General features: G+C 53.2%; 1 protein-coding gene across 10 annotated transcripts in view; it reads right to left on the bottom strand.

The window, feature by feature from the left end:
* Nucleotides 1-24,020, bottom strand: part of PIK3C2G (phosphatidylinositol-4-phosphate 3-kinase catalytic subunit type 2 gamma) — a 168,776-nt gene that overhangs the window by 80,840 nt on the left and 63,916 nt on the right. For all 10 annotated transcript variants that reach the window (XM_073650578.1, XM_073650580.1, XM_073650579.1 and 7 more), the window contains 8 exons: nucleotides 21,739-21,802; nucleotides 16,652-16,796; nucleotides 14,128-14,317; nucleotides 4,655-4,777; nucleotides 4,006-4,137; nucleotides 588-699; nucleotides 361-479; nucleotides 5-193 (listed from right to left, as the gene is read on the bottom strand). In XM_073650578.1, coding sequence (XP_073506679.1) covers nucleotides 5-193; nucleotides 361-479; nucleotides 588-699; nucleotides 4,006-4,137; nucleotides 4,655-4,777; nucleotides 14,128-14,317; nucleotides 16,652-16,796; nucleotides 21,739-21,802 — 1,074 coding nt within the window. The remainder of the gene's footprint in view (nucleotides 1-4; nucleotides 194-360; nucleotides 480-587; nucleotides 700-4,005; nucleotides 4,138-4,654; nucleotides 4,778-14,127; nucleotides 14,318-16,651; nucleotides 16,797-21,738; nucleotides 21,803-24,020) is intronic.

Consider the following 24,020-nt stretch of genomic DNA (forward strand, 5'->3'; position numbering starts at 1 on the left):
TCACCTTGGGCTCAGCAGGGCCAGCGCCTCTAGGGGGTGGGAGAAAGAACCGTCCTCCAGGACGCGGTACATGGCGGCTATAGTGGGCGGGTCCCAGCCGGGCGCACTGCCGAGGATCAGCGGGAGGAGGCCGGGGGGCTGCAGGGGGCTCCGGCGGTAAAACCACAGACTCTGCCGGTCCATCTCCGACAGCCTCAGGGAAGAAGAAGCAGAGGGTCCGTCACAGTCTCACCCTCCAGTCTGTCCACAATCCCCCGGAGACCCCGCAGTAGGAGGGGAGAAGGCGGGGGGCCGTGATGGCGGCCATACTGGATGTCTCCCCCGCGCCGTACAATATCCTGCAACGACCCGAGCACTTACAGCAGCACAGAGCAGCGATGCGCCAGACACCGGAGCGCCGGATTCTCACCGCCGGCATCACACGGAGAATCCTCCGACAGCGGCCGCCGGAACACCAGATCCAGATCCGGGAAATCCACCTGAAGCCGGACGGCGACAAAGGTCAGTAAGAGGCGGTAACCTGGGGCCGCGCGTCAGTAACAGGCATTATAATCCTTATGCAGTGAGCATGCTGGGAGTTGTAGTACCTGCACAGTGATCAGGGTCGGTAGGGCAGTTTCCAGAGCGCCAGGGGTGATGACCGGCGGCGGCTCGGTGTGAGACGTCATGTTCAGCAGCCACTCGCCCCGAACAAAGTGCCTGGAAAAAGAGCAACAGCAGATAAACACCGCACCGACCCAACCGCACGCCGGATCCATGGCGGGGGGGCTGGCTTGGTGGCCGGCTCAGCCATTTTCCCTCCTGTACACATCTGGCTTTCATGTGACGGAGGCGGCCGTTCCCGTGGGGCGCTGTTTCCCTGCAAAAATTACAATCAAAATCTGGAGTCAGCGCTTATCTGCAGGGTCCAGGGCTGTCAGGGCTTATCTGCGGGGTCCGGGGCTGTCAGTGCTGATCTGCGGGGTCCGGGGCTGTCAGTGCTGATCTGCGGGGTCCGGGGCTGTCAGTGCTGATCTGCGGAGATCCGGGACTGTCAGCGCTTATCTGCAGGGTCTGGGGTTGTCAGTGCTGATCTGCAGGGTCCAGGGCTGTCAGGGCTTATCTGCGGGGTCCGGGGCTGTCAGTGCTGATCTGCAGGGTCCAGGGCTGTCAGGGCTTATCTGCGGGGTCCGGGGCTGTCAGTGCTGATCTGCGGGGTCCGGGGCTGTCAGTGCTGATCTGCGGGGTCCGGGGCTGTCAGTGCTGATCTGCGGGGTCCGGGGCTGTCAGCGCTTATCTGCAGGGTCTGGGGTTGTCAGCGCTTATCTGCGGGGTCCAGGGTTGTCAGTGCTGATCTGCGGGGTCTGGGGTTGTCAGTGCTGATCTGCGGGGTCCAGGGTTGTCAGCGCTTATCTGCGGGGTCCGGGGCGGTCAGTGCTGATCTGCGGGGTCCAGGGCGGTCAGTGCTGATCTGCGGGGTCCAGGGTTGTCAGCGCTTATCTGTGGGGTCCGGGGTTGTCAGTGCTGATCTGCGGGGTCCGGGGCTGTCAGTGCTGATCTGCGGGGTCCAGGGTTGTCAGCGCTTATCTGTGGGGTCCGGGGCTGTCAGTGCTGATCTGTGGGGTCCGGGGTTGTCAGTGCTGATCTGCGGGGTCCGGGGCTGTCAGTGCTGATCTGCGGGGTCCAGGGTTGTCAGTGCTGATCTGCGGGGTCCGGGGCTGTCAGTGCTGATCTGCAGGGTCCAGGGCTGTCAGGGCTTATCTGTGGGGTCCGGGGTTGTCAGTGCTGATCTGCGGGGTCCGGGGCTGTCAGTGCTGATCTGCGGGGTCCAGGGTTGTCAGTGCTGATCTGCGGGGTCCAGGGTTGTCAGCGCTTATCTGCGGGGTCCAGGGTTGTCAGTGCTGGTCTGCGGGGTCTGGGGTTGTCAGCGCTTATCTGCAGGGTCTGGGGTTGTCAGTGCTGATCTGCGGGGTCCAGGGTTGTCAGCGCTTATCTGCAGGGTCTGGGGTTGTCAGTGCTGATCTGCGGGGTCCGGGGCGGTCAGTGCTGATCTGCGGGGTCCGGGGCTGTCAGCGCTTATCTGCGGGGTCCAGGGTAGTCAGTGCTTATCTGCGGGGTCTGGGGTTGTCAGTGCTTATCTGCAGGGTCTGGGGTTGTCAGTGCTTATCTGCGGGCTCCGGGGTTATCGGTGCTGATCTGTGGGGTCCAGGGTTGTCAGTGCTTATCTGCGGGCTCCGGGGCTGTCAGTGCTGATCTGCAGGGTCCAGGGCTGTCAGGGCTTATCTGTGGGGTCCGGGGTTGTCAGTGCTGATCTGCGGGGTCCGGGGCTGTCAGTGCTGATCTGCGGGGTCCAGGGTTGTCAGCGCTTATCTGCGGGGTCCGGGGTTGTCAGTGCTTATCTGCAGGGTCTGGGGTTGTCAGTGCTGATCTGCGGGGTCCAGGGTTGTCAGCGCTTATCTGCGGGGTCCAGGGTTGTCAGTGCTGGTCTGCGGGGTCTGGGGTTGTCAGCGCTTATCTGCAGGGTCTGGGGTTGTCAGTGCTGATCTGCGGGGTCCAGGGTTATCAGCGCTTATCTGCAGGGTCTGGGGTTGTCAGTGCTGATCTGCGGGGTCCGGGGCGGTCAGTGCTGATCTGCGGGGTCCGGGGCTGTCAGCGCTTATCTGCGGGGTCCAGGGTAGTCAGTGCTTATCTGCGGGGTCTGGGGTTGTCAGTGCTTATCTGCAGGGTCTGGGGTTGTCAGTGCTTATCTGCGGGGTCTGGGGTTGTCAGTGCTTATCTGCAGGGTCTGGGGTTGTCAGTGCTGATCTGCGGGGTCCAGGGTTGTCAGTGCTGATCTGCGGGGTCCGGGGTTGTCAGTGCTGATCTGCGGGGTCTGGAGTTGTCAGGGCTTATCTGCAGGGTCTGGGGTTGTCAGTGCTGATCTGCGGGGTCCGGGGCTGTCAGCGCTTATCTGCGGGGTCCAGGGTTGTCAGTGCTGATCTGCGGGGTCCAGGGTTGTCAGCGCTTATCTGCGGGGTCCGGGGTTGTCAGGGCTTATCTGCGGTGTCTGGGGTTGTCAGTGCTGATCTGCGGGGTCTGGGGTTGTCAGGGCTTATCTGCGGGCTCCGGGGTTATCAGCGCTTATCTGAGGGGTCTGGGGTTGTCAGGGCTTATCTGCGGGCTCCGGGGTTATCAGCGCTTATCTGCGGGGTCCAGGGTTGTTAGTGCTGATCTGCGGGGTCTGGGGTTGTCAGGGCTTATCTGCGGGCTCCGGGGCTGTCGGCGCTTATCTGCGGGGTCCAGGGTTGTCAGTGCTGATCAGCGGGGTCTGGGGTTGTCAGCGCTTATCTGCGGGCTCCGGGGTTATCGGTGCTGATCTGTGGGGTCCAGGGTTGTCAGTGCTTATCTGCGGGCTCCGGGGTTATCAGCACTTATCTGCGGGGTCCAGGGTTGTTAGTGCTGATCTGCAGGGTCCAGGGTTGTCAGCGCTTATCTGCGGGGTCCAGGGTTGTCAGTGATTATCTGCAGGGTCCGGGGCTGTCAGCGCTTATCTGAGGGGTCTGGGGTTGTCAGTGCTTATCTGCGGGGTCCAGGGTTGTCAGTGCTTATCTGCGGGGTCCAGGGTTGTCAGTGCTTATCTGCGGGGTCCAGGGTTGTCAGCGCTTATCTGCGGGGTCCAGGGTTGTCAGTGATTATCTGCAGGGTCTGGGGTTGTCAGTGCTTATCTGCGGGCTCCGGGGTTATCAGCACTTATCTGCGGGGTCCAGGGTTGTTAGTGCTGATCTGCAGGGTCTGGGGTTGTCAGCGCTTATCTGCGGGGTCTGGGGCTGTCAGTGCTTATCTGCGGGGTCCAGGGTTGTCAGTGCTGATCTGCGGGGTCCAGGGCTGTCAGCGCTTATCTGCGGGGTCCAGGGTTGTCAGTGCTTATCTGCGGGGTCTGGGGTTGTCAGTGCTTATCTGCAGGGTCTGGGGTTGTCAGTGCTTATCTGCGGGGTCCGGGGGTTGTCGGAGCGCCTTTCCCTGCAGGGAAGGAACAGAAGCACTTACTGGTCATCATACAGGGGGCGGCAGGACCAGGCGAGGAAGGAGCCGCGAGGCGTCGGGGGGGTCACAGCGTACAGTCTCAGTAACAGCATCGACTCGTAGGGAAGCGAGGAGGCCGGAACCGGGAAGCTGATCCTGCAAGACAGGGGGCGACCACAAGTACTGACCACCAATACTGACCCCAGATCACTGACCGGCCCCACCTCCCTGACCCTCAGCCACTCCTCCCTGACCCCCGGCCCCTCCTCCTCCCTGACTCATGAGTACTGACCACCGGCCTTCCCTCCCTGACCCCCGGCCCTTCCTCCTGGCCCCTCCTTGTTGACCCAGCCCCTTCTCCCTGACCCCGGCCCTGCCTCCCTGACCCCCGAGGACTGACCACCAGCCCCTCCTTCCTGACCCCTGAGTACTGACCATCGACCACACCTCCCTGACCCTCAGCCCCTCCTCCATGACCCCCAGGCCCCTCCTCCCTAACTCCCGAGTACTGACCACCGGCTTTTCCGTCCTGACCCCCGGCCCTTCCTCCCTGAGCCCTGGCCCCTCCTCCCTGACTCCGGCCCCTCATCCCTGACCCCTCATCCTAGATCCACAGCCCCTCATTCCTGACCCCGGTTCAGTGAGTGGATATGAATCTCGGAGCGGCACTTACATCTCATCCCACACGGCCCGGAAGAAGAAGGATCCAGCAGCAGCGACACTCCGGGAATTCACCTCTTGACTGATCTTCCTCCCGGCGTAAATCACTGAGCACGAGACGTAGAAAAGACTGTCACTGCAAGACAAGAGACCCCACGTCACTGCAAGACAAGAGACCCCACGTCACTGCAAGACAAGAGACCCCATGTCACTGCAAGACAAGAGACCCCACGTCACTGCAAGACAAGAGACCCCACGTCACTGCAAGACAAGAGACCCCACGTCACTGCAAGACAAGAGACCCCACGTCACTGCAAGACAAGAGACCCCACGTCACTGCAAGACAAGAGACCCCACGTCACTGCAAGACAATAGACCCCACGTCACTGCAAGACAAGAGACCCCACGTCACTGCAAGACAAGAGACCCCACGTCACTGGACACAAGAGAGAGAGACCCCACGTCACTGGACACAAGAGAGAGAGACCCCACGTCACTGGACACAAGAGAGAGACCCCACGTCACTGGACACAAGAGAGAGAGACCCCACGTCACTGCAAGACAAGAGACCCCACGTCACTGCAAGACAAGAGACCCCACGTCACTGCAAGACAAGAGACCCCACGTCACTGCAAGACAAGAGACCCCACGTCACTGCAAGACAAGAGACCTCACGTCACTGCAAGACAAGAGACCCCACGTCACTGCAAGACAAGAGACCCCACGTCACTGGACACAAGAGAGAGAGACCCCACGTCACTGGACACAAGAGAGAGAGACCCCACGTCACTGGACACAAGAGAGAGACCCCACGTCACTGGACACAAGAGAGAGAGACCCCACGTCACTGCAAGACAAGAGACCCCACGTCACTGCAAGACAAGAGACCCCACGTCACTGCAAGACAAGAGACCCCACGTCACTGCAAGACAAGAGACCCCACGTCACTGCAAGACAAGAGACCCCACGTCACTGCAAGACAAGAGACCCCACGTCACTGCAAGACAAGAGACCCCACGTCACTGCAAGACAAGAGACCCCACGTCACTGCAAGACAAGAGACCCCACGTCACTGCAAGACAATAGACCCCACGTCACTGCAAGACAAGAGACCCCACGTCACTGCAAGACAAGAGACCCCACGTCACTGGACACAAGAGAGAGAGACCCCACGTCACTGGACACAAGAGAGAGAGACCCCACGTCACTGGACACAAGAGAGAGACCCCACGTCACTGGACACAAGAGAGAGAGACCCCACGTCACTGCAAGACAAGAGACCCCACGTCACTGCAAGACAAGAGACCCCACGTCACTGCAAGACAAGAGACCCCACGTCACTGCAAGACAAGAGACCCCACGTCACTGCAAGACAAGAGACCTCACGTCACTGCAAGACAAGAGACCCCACGTCACTGCAAGACAAGAGACCCCACGTCACTGCAAGACAAGAGACCCCACGTCACTGCAAGACAAGAGACCCCACGTCACTGGACACAAGAGAGAGAGACCCCACGTCACTGGACACAAGAGAGAGAGACTCCACGTCACTACCGGACACAAGAGAGAGAGACCCCACGTCACTGGACACAAGAGAGAGAGACCCCACGTCACTGGACACAAGAGAGAGACCCCACGTCACTGGACACAAGAGAGAGAGACCCCACGTCACTGCAAGACAAGAGACCCCACGTCACTGCAAGACAAGAGACCCCACGTCACTGCAAGACAAGAGACCCCACGTCACTGCAAGACAAGAGACCCCACGTCACTGGACACAAGAGAGAGAGACCCCACGTCACTGGACACAAGAGAGAGAGGTTCCACGTCACTACCGGACACAAGAGAGAGAGACCCCACGTCACTACCGGACACAAGAGAGAGAGACCCCACGTCACTGGACACAAGAGAGAGACCCCACGTCACTAGACACAAGAGAGAGAGACCCCACGTCACTGCAAGACAAGAGACCCCACGTCACTGCAAGACAAGAGACCCCACGTCACTGCAAGACAAGAGACCCCACGTCACTGCAAGACAAGAGACCTCACGTCACTGCAAGACAAGAGACCCCACGTCACTGCAAGACAAGAGACCCCACGTCACTGCAAGACAAGAGACCCCACGTCACTGCAAGACAAGAGACCTCACGTCACTGCAAGACAAGAGACCCCACGTCACTGGACACAAGAGAGAGAGACCCCACGTCACTGGACACAAGAGAGAGAGACTCCACGTCACTGGACACAAGAGAGAGAGACTCCACGTCACTGGACACAAGAGAGAGAGACCCCACGTCACTACCGGACACAAGAGAGAGAGACCCCACGTCACTGGACACAAGAGAGAGAGACTCCACGTCACTGGACACAAGAGAGAGAGACTCCACGTCACTGGACACAAGAGAGAGAGACCCCACGTCACTACCGGACACGAGAGAGAGAGACCCCACGTCACTGGACACAAGAGAGAGAGACTCCACGTCACTGGACACAAGAGAGAGACTCCACGTCACTGGACACAAGAGAGAGAGACTCCACGTCACTGGACACAAGAGAGAGAGACTCCACGTCACTGGACACAAGAGAGAGAGACTCCACGTCACTGGACACAAGAGAGAGAGACTCCACGTCACTGGACACAAGAGAGAGAGACCCCACGTCACTGCAAGACAAGAGACCCCACGTCACTGCAAGACAAGAGACCCCACGTCACTGCAAGACAAGAGACCCCACGTCACTGCAAGACAAGAGACCCCACGTCACTGCAAGACAAGAGACTCCACGTCACTGCAAGACAAGAGACCCCACGTCACTGCAAGACAAGAGACCCCACGTCACTGGACACAAGAGAGAGAGACCCCACGTCACTGGACACAAGAGAGAGAGACCCCACGTCACTGGACACAAGAGAGAGAGACCCCACGTCACTGCAAGACAAGAGACCCCACGTCACTGCAAGACAAGAGACCCCACGTCACTGCAAGACAAGAGACCCCACGTCACTGCAAGACAAGAGACCCCACGTCACTGGACACAAGAGAGAGAGACCCCACGTCACTGGACACAAGAGAGAGAGGTTCCACGTCACTACCGGACACAAGAGAGAGAGACCCCACGTCACTGGACACAAGAGAGAGAGACCCCACGTCACTGGACACAAGAGAGAGACCCCACGTCACTAGACACAAGAGAGAGAGACCCCACGTCACTGCAAGACAAGAGACCCCACGTCACTGCAAGACAAGAGACCCCACGTCACTGCAAGACAAGAGACCCCACGTCACTGCAAGACAAGAGACCTCACGTCACTGCAAGACAAGAGACCCCACGTCACTGCAAGACAAGAGACCCCACGTCACTGCAAGACAAGAGACCCCACGTCACTGCAAGACAAGAGACCTCACGTCACTGCAAGACAAGAGACCCCACGTCACTGGACACAAGAGAGAGAGACCCCACGTCACTGGACACAAGAGAGAGAGACTCCACGTCACTGGACACAAGAGAGAGAGACTCCACGTCACTGGACACAAGAGAGAGAGACCCCACGTCACTACCGGACACAAGAGAGAGAGACCCCACGTCACTGGACACAAGAGAGAGAGACTCCACGTCACTGGACACAAGAGAGAGAGACTCCACGTCACTGGACACAAGAGAGAGAGACTCCACGTCACTGGACACAAGAGAGAGACTCCACGTCACTGGACACAAGAGAGAGAGACTCCACGTCACTGGACACAAGAGAGAGAGACTCCACGTCACTGGACACAAGAGAGAGAGACTCCACGTCACTGGACACAAGAGAGAGAGACTCCACGTCACTGGACACAAGAGAGAGAGACCCCACGTCACTGCAAGACAAGAGACCCCACGTCACTGCAAGACAAGAGACCCCACGTCACTGCAAGACAAGAGACCCCACGTCACTGCAAGACAAGAGACCTCACGTCACTGCAAGACAAGAGACCCCACGTCACTGCAAGACAAGAGACCCCACGTCACTGCAAGACAAGAGACCCCACGTCACTGCAAGACAAGAGACCTCACGTCACTGCAAGACAAGAGACCCCACGTCACTGCAAGACAAGAGACCCCACGTCACTGGACACAAGAGAGAGAGACTCCACGTCACTGGACACAAGAGAGAGAGACTCCACGTCACTGGACACAAGAGAGAGAGACCCCACGTCACTACCGGACACAAGAGAGAGAGACCCCACGTCACTGGACACAAGAGAGAGAGACTCCACGTCACTGGACACAAGAGAGAGAGACTCCACGTCACTGGACACAAGAGAGAGAGACCCCACGTCACTACCGGACACGAGAGAGAGAGACCCCACGTCACTGGACACAAGAGAGAGAGACTCCACGTCACTGGACACAAGAGAGAGACTCCACGTCACTGGACACAAGAGAGAGAGACCCCACGTCACTGGACACAAGAGAGAGAGACTCCACGTCACTGGACACAAGAGAGAGAGACTCCACGTCACTGGACACAAGAGAGAGAGACTCCACGTCACTGGACACAAGAGAGAGAGACTCCACGTCACTGGACACAAGAGAGAGAGACCCCACGTCACTACCGGACACAAGAGAGAGAGACCCCACGTCACTGGACACAAGAGAGAGGGACTCCACGTCACTGGACACAAGAGAGAGAGACTCCACGTCACTGGACACAAGAGAGAGAGACCCCACGTCACTACCGGACACAAGAGAGAGAGACCCACGTCACTGGACACAAGAGAGAGAGACTCCACGTCACTGGACACAAGAGAGAGAGACCCCACGTCACTACCGGACACAAGAGAGAGAGACCCCACGTCACTGGACACAAGAGAGAGAGACCCCACGTCACTGGACACAAGGGAGAGAGACCCCACGTCACTACCGGACACAAGAGAGAGAGACCCACGTCACTGGACACAAGAGAGAGAGACTCCACGTCTCTGGACACAAGAGAGAGAGACCCCACGTCACTACCGGACACAAGAGAGAGAGACCCCACGTCACTGGACACAAGGGAGAGAGACCCCACGTCACTACCGGACACAAGAGAGAGAGACCCCACGTCACTGGACACAAGAGAGAGAGACCCCACGTCACTACCGGACACGAGAGAGAGAGGCCCCACGTCACTGGACACAAGGGAGAGAGACCCCACGTCACTGGACACAAGAGAGAGAGACCCCACGTCACTGGACACAAGAGAGAGACCCCACGTCACTGGACACAAGAGAGAGAGACCCCACGTCACTGGACACAAGAGAGAGACCCCACGTCACTGGACACAAGAGAGAGAGACCCCACGTCACTGGACACAAGAGAGAGAGACCCCACGTCACTGGACACAAGAGAGAGACCCCACGTCACTGGACACAAGAGAGAGAGACCCCACGTCACTACCGGACACAAGAGAGAGAGACCCCACGTCACTACCGGACACGAGAGAGAGAGGCCCCACCTCACTGGACACGAGAGAGACCCCACCTCACTGGACACGAGAGAGACCCCACTTCACTGGACACAAGAGACCCCACGTCACTACCGGACACGAGAGAGAGAGACCCCACGTCACTGGACACAAGGGAGAGAGACCCCACGTCACTGGACACAAGAGAGAGAGACCCCACGTCACTGGACACAAGAGAGAGAGACCCCACGTCACTGGACACAAGAGAGAGACCTCACGTCACTGGACACAAGAGAGAGAGACCCCACGTCACTGGACACAAGAGAGAGACCCCACGTCACTGGACACAAGAGAGAGAGACCCCACGTCACTGGACACAAGAGAGAGAGACCCCACGTCACTGGACACAAGAGAGAGACCCCACGTCACTGGACACAAGAGAGAGAGACCCCACGTCACTGGACACAAGAGAGAGAGACCCCACGTCACTACCGGACACGAGAGAGAGAGGCCCCAGCTCACTGGACACGATAGAGACCCCACCTCACTGGACACAAGAGAGACCCCATGTCACTGCAAGACGAGAGAGAGACCCCACGTCACTAGACACAAGAGAGAGAGACCCCACGTCACTAGACACAAGAGAGAGAGACCCCACGTCACTAGACACAAGAGAGAGAGACCCCACGTCACTAGACACAAGAGATAGAGACCCCACGTCACTGGACACAAGAGAGAGAGACCCCACGTCACTACCGGACACGAGAGAGAGAGGCCCCACCTCACTGGACACGAGAGAGACCCCACTTCACTAGACACAAGAGACACCCCATGTCACTGCAAGACGAGAGAGAGACCCTACGTCACTAGACACAAGAGAGAGAGACTCCACGTCACTGGACACAAGAGAGAGAGACCCCACGTCACTACCGGACACAAGAGAGAGAGACCCACGTCACTGGACACAAGAGAGAGAGACTCCACGTCACTGGACACAAGAGAGAGAGACCCCACGTCACTACCGGACACAAGAGAGAGAGACCCCACGTCACTGGACACAAGAGAGAGAGACCCCACGTCACTGGACACAAGGGAGAGAGACCCCACGTCACTACCGGACACAAGAGAGAGAGACCCCACGTCACTACCGGACACAAGAGAGAGAGACCCCACGTCACTGGACACAAGAGAGAGAGACCCCACGTCACTGGACACAAGGGAGAGAGACCCCACGTCACTACCGGACACAAGAGAGAGAGACCCCACGTCACTGGACACAAGAGAGAGAGACCCCACGTCACTACCGGACACGAGAGAGAGAGGCCCCACGTCACTGGACACAAGGGAGAGAGACCCCACGTCACTGGACACAAGAGAGAGAGACCCCACGTCACTGCACAAAAGAGAGAGACCCCACGTCACTGGACACAAGAGAGAGAGACCCCACGTCACTGGACACAAGAGAGAGACCCCACGTCACTGGACACAAGAGAGAGAGACCCCACGTCACTGGACACAAGAGAGAGAGACCCCACGTCACTGGACACAAGAGAGAGACCCCACGTCACTGGACACAAGAGAGAGAGACCCCACGTCACTACCGGACACAAGAGAGAGAGACCCCACGTCACTACCGGACACGAGAGAGAGAGGCCCCACCTCACTGGACACGAGAGAGACCCCACCTCACTGGACACGAGAGAGACCCCACTTCACTGGACACAAGAGACCCCACGTCACTACCGGACACGAGAGAGAGAGACCCCACGTCACTGGACACAAGGGAGAGAGACCCCACGTCACTGGACACAAGAGAGAGAGACCCCACGTCACTGGACACAAGAGAGAGAGACCCCACGTCACTGGACACAAGAGAGAGACCCCACGTCACTGGACACAAGAGAGAGAGACCCCACGTCACTGGACACAAGAGAGAGACCCCACGTCACTGGACACAAGAGAGAGAGACCCCACGTCACTGGACACAAGAGAGAGAGACCGCACGTCACTGGACACAAGAGAGAGACCCCACGTCACTGGACACAAGAGAGAGAGACCCCACGTCACTGGACACAAGAGAGAGAGACCCCACGTCACTACCGGACACGAGAGAGAGAGGCCCCACCTCACTGGACACGAGAGAGACCCCACCTCACTGGACACAAGAGAGACCCCATGTCACTGCAAGACGAGAGAGAGACCCCACGTCACTAGACACAAGAGAGAGAGACCCCACGTCACTAGACACAAGAGAGAGAGACCCCACGTCACTAGACACAAGAGAGAGAGACCCCACGTCACTAGACACAAGAGAGAGAGACCCCACGTCACTACCGGACACGAGAGAGAGAGGCCCCACCTCACTGGACACGAGAGAGACCCCACTTCACTGGACACAAGAGACACCCCATGTCACTGCAAGACGAGAGAGAGACCCTACGTCACTAGACACAAGAGAGAGAGACCCCACGTCACTGGACACAAGAGAGAGAGACCCCACGTCACTGGACACAAGAGAGAGAGACCCCACGTCACTGGACACAAGAGAGAGAGACCCCACGTCACTGGACACAAGAGAGAGAGACCCCACGTCACTGCAAGACGAGAGAGAGACCGCACGTCACTGGACACAAGAGAGAGAGACCCCACGTCACTGGACACAAGAGAGAGAGACCCCACGTCACTACCGGACACAAGAGAGAGAGACCCCACGTCACTGGACACAAGAGAGAGAGACCCCACGTCACTGGACACAAGAGAGAGAGACCCCACGTCACTGGACACAAGGGAGAGAGACCCCACGTCACTACCGGACACAAGAGAGAGAGACCCAGCGTCACTGGACACAAGAGAGAGAGACCCCACGTCACTACCGGACACGAGAGAGAGAGGCCCCACCTCACTGGACACGAGAGAGACCCCACCTCACTGGACACAAGAGAGACCCCATGTCACTGCAAGACGAGAGAGAGACCCCACGTCACTGGACACAAGAGAGAGAGACCCCACGTCACTGGACACAAGAGAGAGAGACCCCACGTCACTGGACACAAGAGAGAGAGACCCCACGTCACTACCGGACACAAGAGAGAGAGACCCCACGTCACTACCGGACACAAGAGAGAGAGACCCCACGTCACTGGACACAAGAGAGAGAGACCCCACGTCACTGGACACAAGAGAGAGAGACCCCACGTCACTGGACACAAGAGAGACCCCATGTCACTACCGGACACGAGAGAGACCCCATGTCACCGGACACAAGGGAGAGAGGCCCCATCTCACTGGACACGAGAGAGACCCCATGTCACCGGACACGAGAGAGACCCCATGTCACCGGACACGAGAGAGACCCCATGTCACCGGACACGAGAGAGACCCCATGTCACTGGACATGAGAGAGACCCCACGTCACTGGACACAAGAGAGAGAGACCCCACATCACTGGACACAAGAGAGAGAGACCCCACGTCACTGGACACAAGAGAGAGAGACCCCACGTCACTGGACACAAGAGAGAGAGACCCCACGTCACTGGACACAAGAGATAGAGACCCCACGTCACTACCGGACACAAGAGAGAGAGGCCCCATCTCACTGGACACGAGAGAGACCCCATGTCACCGGACACGAGAGAGACCCCATGTCACCGGACACGAGAGAGACCCCATGTCACCGGATACGAGAGAGACCCCATGTCACTGGACATGAGAGAGACCCCATGTCACTGGACACAAGAGAGAGAGACCGCACGTCACTGGACACAAGAGAGAGAGACCGCACGTCACTACCGGACACGAGAGAGAGACCCCACCTCACTGGACACGAGAGGAACCCCACGTCATCGGACACAAGAGAGACCCCATGTTACCAGACACAAGAGAGACCCCATGTCACCGGACATGAGAGAGACCCCACATCAACAGACACGAGAGAGACCCCACGTCACCGGACACGAGAAAGACCCCATGTCACCAGACACGAGAGACCCCACGTCACCGGATATGAGAGATGACATAATCAGAGAAACTCCTCCCACAATGGCCACCTTTCCCCTCTGACCTTTTGATCCAGTTCTCGGGCAGATTGTGAGCAGCGGATAAGCGGAAACTGAGGAACGCTGATCTCGACTCTGCTCTGCAGATCGTCTTGTTCATCTCACACATGAAATCTGTGTGGAAACTCCGGCTGTAGATGCCGAGGAGCCTCGAGACAGCATGCGAGAGATCCAGGAGGGCGAGCGGCACCTGATCTGGAGCAAGATGGTGGATATCAGCACCTGACTATGCCACGTCTACACCGACCACCATGGACCGGATATCCCACCACCTTCACTGACCATCTGGGACCGGAAATCCCACCACTCACCGACCACCAGGGGCCGGATATCCCATCATACACCGACCACCTGGGACTGGTTATCCCACCACACACTGACCACCAGGGGCAGGATATCCCATCACACACCGAGCACCCGGGACCAGATATCCCACCACACACCGACCACCAGGTATCGGATATCCCACCACACACCGACCACCATGGACTGAATATCCCACCATACACCGACCACCAGGTATCGGATATCCCACCACACACCGACCACCAGGCACCAGATATCCCACCATACACCAAGCACCTGGAACCGGATATCCCACCACACACCAACCACCTGGGACCAGATATCCCACCACACATTGACCACCTGGAACCGGATATCCCACCATACACCGATCCCCCGAAACCGGATATCCCACCACACACCAGCCACCAGGAACCGGATATCCCACCATACACCGACCACCCGAGACCGGATATCCCACCACACACCGACCACCTGGGACCAGATATCCCACCACACATTGACCACCTGGAACCGGATATCCCACCATACACCGATCCCCCGAAACCGGATATCCCACCACACACTGACCTCCTGGAACCGGATATACCACCACACACCTACCACCTGGAACCAGATATACCACCATACACCGACCGCTTGCAACTGGATATCCCACCATACACCGACCACCCGAAACCGGATATCCCACCACACACTGGCCACCTGGAACCAGATATACCACCACACAACTACCACCTGGAATCGGATATACCATCATACAACGACCGCTTGCAACCGGATATCCCACCAAACACCTACCACCTGAGACCGGATAACCCACCATACACCGACCACCTGGAACCAGATATCCCACCATACACCAAACACTTGGGACCGGATATCCCACCACACACCGACCACTTGGAACCGGATATCCCACCAAATACCTACCACCTGAGACCGGATATCCCACCATACACCAACCACCTGGGACCGGATAACCCAACACATACCGACTACCTGGGAATGGATATCACACCACACACCGACCACTGGATATCCCACCATACACTGACCACCTGCAACCAGATATAGCAACACACACCGACCACCTAGGACCGGATATCCCACCACACACTGACCACCGGGGACCGGATATCCCACCATACACCGACCACCTGGAACCAGATATCCCACCATACACCAAACACTTGAGACCGGATATCCCACCACACATCAACCACCTGGGACCAGATATCCCACCACACACTGACCACCTGGAACTGGATATCTCACAATACACCGACCACCCGAAACCGGATATCCCACCACACACTGACCTCCTGGAACCGGATATAGCACCACACAACTACCACCTGGAACCGGATATACCACCATACACCGACCGCTTGCAACCGGATATCCCACCAAACACCTACTACCTGAGACCGGATATCCCACCATACACCGACCACCTGGGACCGGATAACCCAGCACACACCGACTACCTGGGAATGGATATCACACCACACACCGACCACTGGATATCCCACCATACACAGACCACCTGGAACCAGATATACCACCACACACCGACCACCTGAGACAAGATATCCCACCACACACCGACCACCTGAAATTTGATATCCCACCACACACTGACCACCTGGGATCGGATATCCCACCACACACAGACCACCAGGGATCGGATATCCCACCATACACAGACCACCAGGGATCGGATATCCCACCACACACCGACCACCTTGGACCGGATATCCCACCATACACCGACCACCTGGAACTGGATATACCACCATACACCGACCACCTGAGACCGGATATACCACCATACACCGACCACCTGAGACCGGATATCCCACCACACACCGACCACCTGGGACCGGATAACCCAACACACCGGCCACCTGGGAATGGATGTAAAAAAAAAGAAGACAGCGTCCATGCAGGGTGTTCAATTGCAAAAAGGGTGTTTATTCTGCCTTTCCAAACAACGTTTCGACCCTATATGAGTCTTTGTCAAGTATATGAGCACCTGGGACTGGATACCCCAAAACACACCGACCACCTGGGACCAGATATCCCACCATATACCGATCCCCAAGGACCGGATATCCCACCACACACCAACCACCAGGGATCAGATATCCCACCACACACAGACCACCAGGGACCGGATATACCACGGCGTGGTGCGATGTCACAGAGTTATTTACTCACCCATCATCTGTAGAGATTGTGTCCAATTCTGCCGCGCACTGACACTCAGGGCACAGACGGCGGCGCTCACCTCCAGGGTCTCCACAGAGCGCAGCAGGTAACAGATCTCCTTCACGGCTTCCAGGACCCGGCCGACACTAGCGGACTGACAATGGGAACCGCCAAATTACACACCGTGCATTATAATCAAGGCCACCAGTCTAATAATCCTGTGTATTACACCAGCACCCCCCGTAACGGCCCCACCTGTAATAATGGCCTCAATGGTGGACGAAATTATTTTATGGGGCAGAAATGGTGGACAGTATTACTGTATGAGGGTACAAATGGTGGACGCTATTACTATTTGGGGGTAGAAATGGTGGACTCTATTACTCTATGGGGCAGAGATGGTGGACAGTATTACTGTATGGGGCAGAAATGGTGGACGCTATTACTGTATAGGGTAGAGATAGAAACTATATACAGAGTTTGTGTGTATAATGTTACCAGTAATCACTGTATTACCTGTATACTATTTACTATATACAGCACTCCTGTGTATAATGTCACTGGTGATCACTGTATTACCTGTACACTATATACAGAGCTTCTGTGTATAATGTCACTGGTGATCACTGTATTACCTGTACACTATACACTATATACAGAGCTCCTGTGTATAATATCACTGGTGATCACTGTATTACCTATACACTATATGCAGAGCTCCTGTGTATAATGTCACTGGTGATCACTGTATTACCTGTACACTATACATTATATACAGAGCTCCTGTGTATAATGTCACTGGTGATCACTGTATTACCTGTACACTATACACTATATACAGAGCTCCTGTGTGTAATGTCACTGGTGATCACTGTATTACCTGTACACTATACATTATATACAGAGCTCCTGTGTATAATGTCACTGGTGATCACTGTATTACCTGTACACTATATACAGAGCTCCTGTGTGTAATGTCACTGGTGATCACTGTATTACCTGTACACTATACACTATATACAGAGCTCCTGTGTATAATGTCACTGGTGATCACTGTATTACCTGTACACTATATACTACATGCATAGCTCCTGTGTATAATGTCACTGGTGATCCCTGTATTACCTGTACACTGACACTATATATAGACCTCCTGTGTATAATGTCACTGGTGATCCGTGTATTACCTGGACACTATATACAGAGCTCCTGTGTATAATGTCACTGGTGATCATGTATTACCTGTACACTATACACTATATACAGAGCTCCTGTGTATAATGTCACTGGTGATCCCTGTATTACCTGTACACTATACACTATATACAGAGCTCCTGTGTATAATATCACTGGTGATCACTGTATTACCTGTACATTGACACTGTATACAGAGCTCCTGTGTATAATATCACTGGTGTTCACTGTATTACCTGTACACTATACACTATATACAGAGCTCCTGTGTGTAATGTCACTGGTGATCACTGTATTACCTGTACACTATACACTATATACAGAGCTCCTGTGTATAATGACACTGGTGATCACTGTATTACCTGTACACTATATACAGAGCTCCTGTGTATAATGTCACTGGTGATCACTGTATTACCTGTACACTATATACAGAGCTCCTGTGTATAATGTCACTGGTGATCACTGTATTACCTGTACACTATATACAGAGCTCCTGTGTATAATGTCACTGGTGATCTCTGTATTACCTGTACACTAAATACAGAGCTCCTGTGTATAATGTCACTGGTGATCACTGTATTACCTGTACACTATATACAGAGCTTCTGTGTATAATGTCACTGGCGATCACTGTATTACCTGTACACTATACACTGTATACAGAGCTCCTGTGTATAATGTCACTGGTGATCACTGTATTACCTGTGCACTATACACTATATACAGCGCTCCTGTGTATGTCACTGGTGATCACTGTATTACCTGTACACTTTATACTACATACAGAGCTCCTGTGTATAATGTCACTGGTGATCCCTGTATTACCTGTATACTATACACTATATACAGAGCTCCTGTGTATAATGTCACTGGTGATCATGAATTACCTGTACACTATACACTATATACAGAGCTCCTGTGTGTAATGTCACTGGTGATCACTGTATTACCTGTACACTATACACTATATACAGAGCTCCTGTGTATAATGACACTGGTGATCACTGTATTACCTGTACACTATATACAGAGCTCCTGTGTATAATGTCACTGGTGATCACTGTATTACCTGTACACTATATACAGAGCTCCTGTGTATAATGTCACTGGTGATCACTGTATTACCTGTACACTATATACAGAGCTCCTGTGTATAATGTCACTGGTGATCTCTGTATTACCTGTACACTAAATACAGAGCTCCTGTGTATAATGTCACTGGTGATCACTGTATTACCTGTACACTATATACAGAGCTTCTGTGTATAATGTCACTGGTGATCACTGTATTACCTGTACACTATACACTGTATACAGAGCTCCTGTGTATAATGTCACTGGTGATCACTGTATTACCTGTGCACTATACACTATATACAGCGCTCCTGTGTATGTCACTGGTGATCACTGTATTACCTGTACACTTTATACTACATACAGAGCTCCTGTGTATAATGTCACTGGTGATCCCTGTATTACCTGTATACTATACACTATATACAGAGCTCCTGTGTATAATGTCACTGGTGATCATGTATTACCTGTACACTATACACTATATACAGAGCTCCTGTGTATAATGTCACTGGTGATCATGTATTACCTGTACACTATACACTATATACAGAGCTCCTGTGTATAATGTCACTGGTGATCACTGTATTACCTGTACACTATACACTATATACAGAGCTCCTGTGTATAATGTCACTGGTGATCACTGTATTACCTGTACACTATACACTATATACAGAGCTCCTGTGTATAATGTCACTGGTGATCACTGTATTACCTGTACACTGACACTATATACAGAGCTCCTGAGCATAAGGTCACTGGTGTTCACTGTATTACTTGTACACTTATACACTATATACAGAGCTCCTGAGCATAAGGTCACTGGTGTTCACTGTATTACCTGTACACTATACACTATATACAGAGCTCCTGTGTATAATGTCACTGGTGATCACTGTATTACCTGTACACTATACAATATATACAGAGCTCCTGTGTATTATGTCACTGGTGATCCCTGTATTACCTGTAAACTATACACTATATACAGAGCTCCTGTGCATAATGTCACTTGTGTTCACTGTATTACCTGTACACTATACACTATATACAGAGATCCTGTGTATAATGTCACTGGTGATCACTGTATTACCTGTACACTATATACAGAGCTCCTTTGTATACTGTCACTGGTGATCACTGTATTACCTGTACACTATACACTATATACAGAGCTCCTGTGTATAATGTCACTGGTGATCACTGTATTACCTGTACACTGACACTATACACAGAGCTCCTGTGTATAATGTCACTGGTGATCACTGTATTACCTGTACACTATACACTATATACAGAGCTCCTGTGTATAATGTCACTGGTGATCACTGTATTACCTGTACACTATACACTATATACAGAGCTCCTGTGTATAATGTCACTGGTGATCACTGTATTACCTGTACACTATATACAGAGCTCCTGTGCATAATGTCACTTGCGTTCACTGTATTACCTATACACTATATACAGAGCTCCTGTGTATAATGTCACTGGTGATCACTGTATTACCTATACACTATACACTATATACAGAGCTCCTGTGCATAATGTCATTTGTGTTCACTGTATTACCTATACACTATATACAGAGCTCCTGTGCATAATGTCACTGGTCATCACTGTATTACCTGTACACTATACACTATATACAGAGCTCCTGTGTATAATGTCACTGGTGATCACTGTATTACCTGTACACTATACACTATATACAGAGCTCCTGTGTATAATATCACTGGTGATCACTGTATTACCTGTACACTGTACACTATATACAGAGCTCCTGTGTATAATGTCACTGGTGATCACTGTATTACCTGTATACTATACACTATATACAGAGCTCCTGTGTATAATGTCACTGGTGATCACTGTATTACCTCTACACTGACACTATATACAGAGCTCCTGTGTATAATGTCACTGGTGATCACTGTATTACCTGTACACTATACACTATATACAGAGCTCCTGTGTATAATGTCACTTGTGTTCACTGTATTATCTATACACTATATACAGAGCTCCTGTGCATAATGTCACTGTTGATCACTGTATTACCTGTATACTATACACTGTATACAGAGCTCCTGTGTATAATGTCACTGGTGATCACTGTATTACCTGTACACTGACACTATATATAGAGCTCCTGTGTATAATGTCACTGGTGATCACTGTATTACCTGTACACTATACACTATATACAGAGCTCCTGTGTATAATGTCACTGGTTATCACTGTATTTCCTGTACACTATATACTACATACATAGCTCCTGTGTATAATGTCACTGGTGATCACTGTATTACCTGTACACTATACACTATATACAGAGCTCCTGTGTATAATAACACTGGTGATCCCTGTATTAACTGTACACTATACACTATATACAGAGCTCCTGTGTATAATGTCACTGGTGATCACTGTATTACCTGTACACTATACACTATATACAGAGCTCCTGTGCAATAATGTCACTTGTGTTCACTGTATTACCTGTACACTATACACTATATACAGAGCTCCTGTGCATAATGTCACTGGTGATCCCTGTATTATCTGTACACTGACACTATATACAGAGCTCCTGTGTACAAGGCGGATAAGGCGAACACATTAGTCATTATAGTACCTAGAACACTCCAGGGGCTGGTACATGTGACCAGCATGGGGGAGCTTAGAGCCAAACTATGCACCAGGACCCAAAGGACTCTAATCATGCCACTACGACACTACCTCCCACTATAACACCACCTCCCTATATAACACCCGCCCAATGACAGATATGGCCGCTGTCTGCAGGTCGGTGTTACCTGGTTACAGAGGACGTCCTGGGCCTGATACTCGTACTGCGAGACGGCTTCGAACAGACGTTTTCTGAAAGACAAAACTGTGGTTTAGTGATCGATTGTCAGCAGCTGGGAAAAGGAAACCCCGGAGTGGTGGCCATATTGGGAATCCCCCAGGTCCCCCGCACCCCGGAGTGTTGGCCATATTGGTAATCCCCCAGCTCTCCAGCACCCGGAGTGGTGGCCATATTGGTAATCTCCCAGCTCCCCTGCACCCGGAGTGGCGGCCATATTGGTAATCACCCAGCTGCCCCGCACCCCGGAGTGGTGGCCATATTGGTAATCTCCCAGCTCCCCTGCACCCGGAGTGGCGGCCATATTGGTAATCACCCAGCTGCCCCGCACCCCGGAGTGGTGGCCATATTGGTAATCCCCTATCTCCCCTGCACACGGAGTGGCGGCCATATTGGTAATCACCCAGCTGCCCCGCACCCCGGATTGGTGGCCATATTGGTAATCACCCAGTTCCCCCGCACCCTGGAGTGGCGGCCATATTGGTAATCACCCAGTTCCTCAGCACCCTGGAGTGGTGGCCATATTGGTAATCACCCAGCAGCCCCGCACCACGGATTGGTGGCCATATTGGTAATCACCCAGTTCCACCGCACCCTGGAGTGGAGGTGTCAGGGAAATATTGAGAAAATATTAACAATTTCTCCCATAACTCTGGAGCCCCTCTCACCCCTCCCTTATCCCCCATCTGTCACAAGAGGAGAGCTGACAGTCCACCATCTGCCTCTCTGCAAATCATCACCTACAGTAGAAGTGACTTGTAAAGCTATAACCTAATTAAAATGCAAGGGTCTTTCTTCCTGGCAGAAGCAGGGGATGATTAGACCAATCAATTTACCCGTAACAGTTGAAACTTGATTCCAGGGACGTCAAAAGGAATTTTAGCCGAAGCCTCAGTCCGACCGGAGCCGATATGAAATATGGAATAACTGAAGTTCCATAATTCTGATAATAATGGGACTCATATTTTTAGTGGCAGGGTCAGCCAAGGAACAAGATGCTTATTTTTTCGTAGCTGTAAGCCCCTCCGGGGAGCTGTGGCGCAAGAGTGACAAAATAGCAGATCACAACTACACCATGTATGGCCTCTAAATGAAGGCAAATTCTTAACGGAAAATATGGCGTCGCTTGCAAGTTTCTGTGAGCAACCAGGGTTGAGTTATCACAGAAATTTGCGTTTTTAATAAAAACATGAAGGGTGGGGCCCGGGGCCCATCCCACATGATGTCAGCACAAGGGGCGTGTGAGTAGGACCCCTCTTCGGCATAAAAGAGTCGACTGAAGATTGATCCATATTCTTTGCCAGGGGGGTATATATACTATAAGCAACGGATCGCGTTTGATAACGCTCAAATCAAATCGGGGAGACCCTCCTCCACCTACTGTGCGTACGGAAAGTATTCAGACCCCTTTAAATTTTTCACTCTTTGTTTCATTGCAGCCATTTAGTAAATTCTAAAAAGTTCATTTTTTTCCCATTAAAGTACACTTTGCACCCCATCTTGACTGAAAAACCCCCAGAAATGTAGAAATTTTTGCAAATTTATTAAAAAAGAAAAACTGAAATATCCCATAGTCATAAGTATTCAAACCCTTTGCTCAGACCCTCATATTTAAGTCACATGCTGTCCATTTCCTTGTGATCCTCCTTGAGATGGTTCTACTCCTTCATTGGAGTCCAGCTGTGTGTAATTAAACTGATAGGACTTGATTTGGAAAGGCGCACACCTGTCTATATAAGACCTCACAGCTCACAGTGCATGTCAGACCAAATGAGAAACATGAGCTCAAAGGAACTGCCCAAGGAGCTCAGAGACAGAATTGTGGCAAGGCACATATCTGGCCAATTTACAAAAGAATTTCTGCATTACTCAAGGTTCCTAAGAGCACAGTGGCCTCCATAATCCTTAAATGGAAGAAGTTTGGGACCACCAGAAGTCTTCCTAGACCTGGCCGTCCAGCCAAACTGAGCAATCGTGGGAGAAGAGCCTTGGTGAGAGAGGTAAAGAAGATCCCCAAGATCACTATAGCGGAGCTCCAGAGATGCAGTAGGGAGATGGGAGAAAGTTCCACAAAGCCAACTATCACTGCAGCCCTCCACAAGTCGGGCCTTTATGGCAGAGTGGCCAGACGGAATCCTCTCCTCAGTGCAAGACAAATGAAAGCCCGCATATTGTTTGCTCAAAAACACATGAAGGACTCCCAGACTATGAGAAATAAGATTCTCTGGTCTG

Source organism: Phyllobates terribilis, unplaced genomic scaffold (genome assembly GCF_046119375.1).
Source record: "Phyllobates terribilis strain yellow unplaced genomic scaffold, ASM4611937v1 Scaffold_10__3_contigs__length_209671492, whole genome shotgun sequence".
Classification (NCBI taxonomy): domain Eukaryota; kingdom Metazoa; phylum Chordata; class Amphibia; order Anura; family Dendrobatidae; genus Phyllobates; species Phyllobates terribilis.